Source organism: Grammomys surdaster, unplaced genomic scaffold (genome assembly GCF_004785775.1).
Source record: "Grammomys surdaster isolate TR1022 unplaced genomic scaffold, NIH_TR_1.0 164, whole genome shotgun sequence".
Taxonomy (NCBI): Eukaryota; Metazoa; Chordata; class Mammalia; order Rodentia; family Muridae; genus Grammomys; species Grammomys surdaster.
The window spans coordinates 1,794,939-1,802,279 of record NW_021604612.1 but is presented as its reverse complement, the minus strand read 5'-3'; the positions used below and the strand labels follow the sequence as shown (position 1 = coordinate 1,802,279).

At 55.4% G+C, this 7,341-nt stretch overlaps 1 protein-coding gene across 1 annotated transcript; it reads left to right on the top strand.

Moving 5' to 3' along the window:
* Nucleotides 1-272: 272 nt before the first annotated feature.
* Nucleotides 273-7,073, top strand: Tmem119 (transmembrane protein 119). Its single transcript, XM_028765481.1, has 2 exons — nt 273-395; nt 4,993-7,073. Exon 2 carries the CDS (start codon nt 5,008-5,010, stop codon nt 5,851-5,853), a length of 846 nt encoding a protein of 281 aa, XP_028621314.1. The 5' UTR covers nt 273-395; nt 4,993-5,007; the 3' UTR covers nt 5,854-7,073.
* The last annotated feature ends 268 nt before the right edge of the window (nt 7,074-7,341 follow it).

Below are 7,341 nucleotides of genomic sequence, written 5' to 3'. Positions count from 1 at the left end.
AGGGGCCCCAGAGCCTCCTGACCTCATCCTTCAGGGAATGTGGGGGATGGGATGGACCTCAGCTCAAGGTCCTGGAAGCCCCTCTGTCTGTCAGTCTGTCTGAGTCTGCCCAGGGGACCTGAGGTGAAGAAGAAGCAAGCTTGGAGGGTGAGGAGGGTGGGACTGTGTGTGGCCCAGCATAGTCCCGCCCCACAGTGTCCCCACCCCAAGCCCTCTTAATGAAATCAAGCTGGCCCTCCAGCCCAGCGGGGAGGAGGAAGGGGGAGGGCCTGGAGGCTGAGGCGGGCAGGCACCAGCCAGAGCAGCTGGCGGCAGACGGCAGGCAGGCAGTCGGACCGTCTAGCGGGCCTGGCTTGCCTACCTGGCAGCTGCACCCGGTCCTTCACTCAGAGCTGGTAAGTCCCGGCCTGCTGCTGCTGGGGACTCTTGGAGGACTTCACAGAGTCCCTAAGTGTGTGTGTGTGTGCAATCTGCGTGTGTGTTAGAGGCCGAGAGCACGCATGTGATGATGTGTGTGCCTGGATGAAGGCGGTGTGTGTGTAGTTGGGATGCGGAGAGAGTGCCAGGGCGACATTTCCAAGGCCAGCGTGTTGATGGTGTAAACTTGTATTGCCTTGCGTGCTTTGCTGTAGGCTGAGCTTGGGATGTTTGATGCACCAGTTGGGGTGTGTGTGTGTGTGTGTGTGTGTGTGTGTGTGTAAGCTTGTGTGTAGGCTCTGAGACCTCAGGCTCCTTCCAAGCCTCTACTTGAGGGCCCCAGGTCCCTGTCCTTGCAGGCCCGGAGGGCTGGGGATACAATGTTTCAGCTGGAGGCGCCCCCTTCCCCCAAGTCTCCTAATTGAAGCCAGGTTTCCATAGTTTGCCTCTCCATCACTGGCCGTCAGTTTCTGAGTGACTGGCTGGTGGAACAGAGGCTCTGGCTTAGCTGTCTCAGGTCCTGGGGTACTCGGTCCTTCCTTGGGGTAGATTCACCTCATCTGCATATTCACGAACCTCTCGATTTAAAACAGAAGCTCGTTAGACAGAGGGTCCAGGAGGGCATCCTGGACAAGTGCGCCCACTTGCTAACATTTATTACGTACTAGGCAGTGCTGTGACCTGTCCCCATTGCATGGGTGTGGGATCTGATGCTCAAGGGGCTGACATGCCCAACCATTGGCCACATCGGGTTGTTCTGAGCCACCTCTTCATGGGGCTCGGTAGGGCAGGCTGTTGACAATCTGACTGAGTTCCGATCTGGGGTGAAAGCAGGGAGTTCAGCGGCCTGAAATCCAGAGTCCTTGTGTAGGACAGAACAGGAGCCAAGCAGGCCCTGCTCTCCCCAGCAGGCAGGCAAAGGGCACCTGGTACATCAGCAATCGTTTCAGACCTGTTCAGGTCAGTTCTTCCGTTCCGCAGAGGGAAACTGAGGCTCAGAGCGCTTAGGGGAACCACTCAGGGTCCCATAACCATCTCCTTCAAGGTTTGGCTAGCTCCATGCAGACCTGAGTCCCCTTACTTAGCTGCCTGCTACCTTTCTCGGGGAGCAAGGAGAGACTGAGGGATTGGGGTCAGGGGGCTCTGAGAGTTGGGGGTCTTGCTCTTTAGAGACAGGAATGGTTTCTGCTTCTCCTTCCTTACCCGTTTGGCTGATCCCAGGGTGCCACAGAGAGACCAGTGCTTTCTTGAATCCCCATTGCGGTCGACACGTGTGTGTTCATGCACACACGTGTATGCATGTGTATTCTGCTCTTAGCCTGGGGGTGGCTGGGGGCCAGAACAAGTGAGGACAGCCATGGATCTGCCGAGGGGAAAATGCTGGCTTATCCTGGAGCATTCCATTCCTGAATTCCAGCTTCCCTGTGGGACTGACCCTGTGCTGCTGGCACTTTTAGAATGTTCTCTTGAGAAGTCCCCGTAGCTCTTTGAGTCTCAATGTGGAGTCACCCTACCGCTGCCCATTTGCAGATGAGCAAACTGAGGTTGAGAGGAGACAGATGGCAGATTTAGACACAGTGGAATCAGGTAGATCTAGCTGGCCCAGTGGCTTTTCAGTTGATACATCTGGGGTCAGCATGCCTGGGGACTTCTGCAGCGCTGTGGCACTGTCGTCACGGTGGCCTGTCCCTCTGGAGCAACAATCCTCCCTTGCCACAACTATATTTTTTAGGTGGCATCGTAATAAATAGCTCAGAATGGTTTTGAATGTGCAATCCTGCCGGGCTGTGGTGGCACACGCCTTTAATCCTAGCACTTGGGAGCAGAGGCAGGTGGATTTCTGAGTTGGAGGCCAGCCTGGTCTACAGAGTGAGTTCCAGGACAGCCATAGCCAGGGCTACACAGAGAAACCCTGTCTCGAAAAACAAACAAACAAACAAACAAAAAAGAATGTGCAACCCTGCCTCTGTCTCCCGAGTGTTGCCCCAGGACTGTGGTGTAGCTCAGTGGCAGAGCCTAGCATGTATAAGGCTCTCAGTCCAATTCCCCCAGGACCATCCCAAAGAGGGGAGCATGCTAGGCCAGTTAAATTCTTGCCAAGAGAAAAAAATGAGAACTCAAGTTCGGTCCCAGCACCCAGGTAAAAAGCCAGGTGTAGTGATGTGTGCCCCAGAGCTCAGCCTTGGAAGGTCAGGAATAGGGACCAGCCTAGCCGCTTGTGATTCTCAGAGATCTCCTGGGTAGGGGTAGTACCCCAAATTAGACATTGGCTTCCACATGCACACATACACACACACATACACACATATGGGTACCCTTAGAGCATGTGGGTGCCCACACCCGACAGAGGATTAAAATTCTAGTCCAGTCACCGATCACCTGTCCGTCCTTGAACATGTCACTGTCTGTTCTGAACATGAAGGTGTTGCCGCTGAAGGACTGGCTCTATCCTCTGTGGGGCCCTGGGGCATCACCGTGCCCGAGCCTGGGGAGTCAGCCACACAGCACTTGCTTACTGCACATGAGGCTCCAGCTCTGGCTCGACAGAGAAGGGGGAAGAGAAACATAAGCAGAACAGGCCCCTCAGTAATTTAACCATGTTAGAAAAGTTTTTATATCTTTCTAGGGGGCTGGGCAGGCCAGGGTGGTGAGAGGTTAACCTGTGGGAAATGATTCTCTCCTTCTACCCTGTGAGTCCTGGAGATCAGACTCAGGACGTCAGACTTGGCAGCAAGCTCCTTTCCCTACTGAGGCAGCTCGCTGGCCCATTTAACCTCTTTCGATGTTCTGACGTGAACGTCTACCCTTTGCTGTGTGAGCCGGTTTGACTGACTCGGCATCAGTGTGTGCAGCTTCCTCTGCTGCGGATCCAAGCAAGAGAGAATTAAAACATTTATGCCGTAAGAATTTAATGACAAAAACGAAGGGTACAACGACCCCCAGAACGTTTGTGCTGTTGTTAGTCACCTGGAGTTGACTGGAAGAGCCAGGAGGCTGTACCAATGGCTTCAACGGCCGGGACAGTCACTAAATAACCAGCCTCATTCCCACCTCACTTCCTGAGTCCCTGTCACACAAGAGACAGGTAATGCCACCTGCCTCATCCAACAGGACCCGCAGCCATGGTGCTGGGGACCTCTGCTTCCTGCTGCACTTCAGAAACTTGCTGTGTGGCTTGTCTCCTGTTAGGGGTCTCTACCTCTGTCTCCCCATCTCAGCCCATGAAGGGAGACTTTCCCTGAGATGGGGCCTTAAACTCTTCTGTCTTAGACCTCTAACCCCAGTCAACCTCAGGGACCAGAGCTCTCTTCGGGGCAAGCAAAAGTTTGAACCCCAGATCCCATCCCCCACTGGCTGGGAGAGTTAGTGTAAACTTGGGGAATGAGGAATTTATTAATCAGCTCGGCTGTCTGGGCCAGATGGGGTCTGGGGGGTTCATGACGGGAGCAGCCTTCCATGGGGGGAGGGGCGCATCTGGTTTCCATTTAGTCGCTGCGGTGGGGAGGGGCTGCAGCATGGGGGAGGGGCTACAGTGTTAGCTAGCTTTTTTTTTTTTTTTGGAGGCTCGAAGTGAGGTCCAGGCCTTCATGGGTTGGGGGGAGGGGCCTCAGATACCCTCAGCCCCATTCTGGTATCCATGCTTCCTATAGAGCCTGCAGACCTGAAAGCTTCAAAACCTAGAATCCTCTCCGGAGAAGGAAGTGGGTGGATTGGAAAAGCCTCTCTGCTGGAGCTTCCAACGCCTCAGGGTAACGGTGCCCTGGGGCCACTTCCTGTACCGAGGTGCCCCTCAACTTCCTGGTCTCCCATCCCCCTGCCTCCCAGAGTATAAGCCAGTTGCTTCTTTTATGCCTTCCAGATCTCTCTGGATAAGTCAGTCACTAGATCCCTCTGAGCCTGTTTCTACAGAAATGGGGACAATCATAGCTCTTCTCGGGGTGGGTAGCTCTCAGACCCCGTGACAGACTTCTAATTGGACGGGGAGATGGCTCAGGTGTCAAAAAGTCAATGGAGTGGTGCATGCCAGCGAGGTCAGAAGGAAGTCATGGGGACTTAGAGGATTCTGGGAGCCTGCTGGCCAGACAGCCTATCCTAACACGGTAAACACCAGGTCCCAGTGAGAGACCCTGCCTGGATGAAGAAGTGGAGGGTCCCTGAGGAGGAAGGACATTTAGGGTTATCCTCTGGTCTCCGAATGCATCCCTCCTCCCACACATACACACAAAGACACTTCCCTAGGTATCTGATGCTTGGTAAGCCACGAGTGTCAGCAAAGATCGTGAATTCAGCCACGCTGGGACAGCAACTATTGCGCACTTAGTGTATACTCCGGGTTCGAAACACTGAGGACAGAGATGAATCAGGTGCGGGTTTCTGTCCTCAGGATCATCAGAAGGAATCGGGACAGGCAGCATCCCGTGTAGAATGACCGGGGAGTGTGTGCATGTTGCTCAGCTAAGTGACTTGCTGGAGTGTGCTCTGGTTTCCCGGCTGTCCTCAGGAACTAGCAGACCACTCACTCGTGAGTCCTCGAGTGACAGGAGACACAGCCTGACTTCTCTCTTCTCCGTGCAGGTTCTGTGGGTCAACATGTTCCCCTGCTTCCTCCTGTCTCTGCTACTCCTCGTGAGGCCTGTGTCGGTGGAGGCCTACTCTGTGTCACTCCCGGCCTCCTTCCTGGAGGATGTAGCGGGCAGTGGGGAAGCTGAGGGTTCTTCAGCCTCTTCCCCGAGCCTGCTGCCACCCCGGACTCCGACCTTCAGTCCCACACCGGGGAGACCCCAGCCCACAGTTCTGGATGGCCCCGTGCCACCCACCAACCTCCTGGATGGGATCATGGACTTCTTCCGGCAGTACGTGATGCTCATCGCAGTGGTGGGCTCGCTCACCTTCCTCATCATGTTCATAATCTGCGCGGCACTCATCACGCGTCAGAAGCACAAGGCCACAGCCTACTACCCGTCCTCTTTCCCTGAAAAGAAGTATGTGGACCAGAGAGACCGGGCTGGGGGACCCCGTGCCTTCAGCGAGGTCCCTGACCGGGCACCTGACAGCCGACCGGAAGAGGGCTTGGACTCCACCCAGCAGCTCCAGGCTGACATTCTGGCTGCTACCCAGAACCTCCGGTCTCCAGCTAGAGCCCTGCCAGGCAGTGGGGAGGGAACAAAGCCCGTGAAGGGTGGGTCGGAGGAGGAAGAGGAGGAGGAGGTGCCCCGAGGTCAGGAGGAAGCCCAGGAAGTCCCGGTATGTGGGGTCACGGAAGAGAAGCTGGGCGTCCCAGAGGAGTCAGCCTCAGCAGAGGCTGAAGGGGTTCCTGCCGCCCGTGAGGGCCAAGGGGGACCAGAAGGGTCTTTGTCCTTAGCCCAGGAATCCCAGGGAGCCACTGGTTCTCCTGAAAGTTCCTGTGCCTGCAGCAGTGTCTCCCCCAGTGTCTAACAGGCCCCAGAACTGTTGGGCCTCACTCTTGGGTCCTCGAGGGTCACCTCCTTGGTCGAGAAAGGCATTCAACTCTGACTGCTTCTTGACTCCCTTCCTTGGCTGGTGCCAATCCTGACCCCAAATGGGCAGAGCCGGTGGCCTCTGGTGCACCCCAGGAAACATCACCCCACGTTCCAGCGCCCTTCATGACTCTTGCAATCTTGGGGAGTTCACCCTAACCCATTACTTCTCTGGAAGGGGAAGGTCAGACACATCCCAGTTGGAGCTACAATGAGACAGTCCTCAGAGCAGAGGGGAACAAGCCAGAGCCTGCCTGTGACCCAGCAAACGTTGCTGCTTGCCTCTCGGCTGTGGAGACAAGCAGGGCTGTTAGATTCGGAAGGTGTCAAACGGATGGACCTGCAGTGATCCCCGCTGCCATTATGTCCCCCGCTGGGATAGCAAGATGCAGTCCGTGTCTGGTAACACCAGGGACGGCAGAGCCCTGTGCATCTTCTGATCGCCCAAATGTCTCTGTCACTCTGCCCCGTCCAGTGGACTTGGTTAGTTAGGAAGCTTCTGGAAGGGGCTCCCACTTATATCACAGTTTCCTTTAGGTACCCCATGGAAGCACAAACTCGAAATCATGTGACTTTAGGAGCCACGGTGCCCCTCCACAAGCTGACAAGGTTACTCTAAGGGTCCCATTGGGCTGGCTTTGCTACGCTTTTTTCAAGCTGCTTGATTATTAGCAGGATGTCTCATAGCTGCAAAGGTCCAAGCGTCACAGCACCCGCTCTGGAAAACACTGTTCTCGGTTTTCTCCAAGGCACCCCGCTTTCTGATTGGTTCAGAGTTTGAATGTGGCTCTCTCAAGTGTCAAGCGACCCTGACTTGTGTGTGTGCAAGACATCTTGCTGTCAATGCTGGGGTAAGGGGAGTGAGTTCTTCTCTGACAGTCCCTGAAATAGACTGGAAGCCAAGGGGTGTCTGGGGCAACTGCTATTCTGGATTCTGACGCCCAGCCTGGAGCAGGGGCCTGGGCCCATCCTACGCTCACACAGTGGTCTGGCAGCCTGAGCACACACCGTTCCTCAGTCCTTGACAATGCTGAGGCTCTGTCCTCTTGGGGGTCTTGGGGGTTCCCCACACCTCCATTCAGGGCTCCCCAAATCCTCAGCTCTTCGGGTGTGGCTATATGACACACTAGCATAATAAACCTTGATCTGGCTTAAGTCTTTCTGGGCTATCTGTGGGCTGCACAGGTCTGCAGGGGTGGGATGTTCATAGGTGTTGGACCCACGTACCTGGAGAGTCCTGGAGGTGATGTGTCAAACACACAGACTCTTGGCTGCCTGGCTCTGCACCTGGTGTGGCCATACCACAGCCACCTCTTTGTGCCTCAGGACAAAGCAGGGGTGATGTCATGGCCGCCATTCCCTGCAGGTGGGTGAGAACCGACAGGGCCTCAGGGACAGTGTTTGCTGACATTCATTCTTGGTAGGT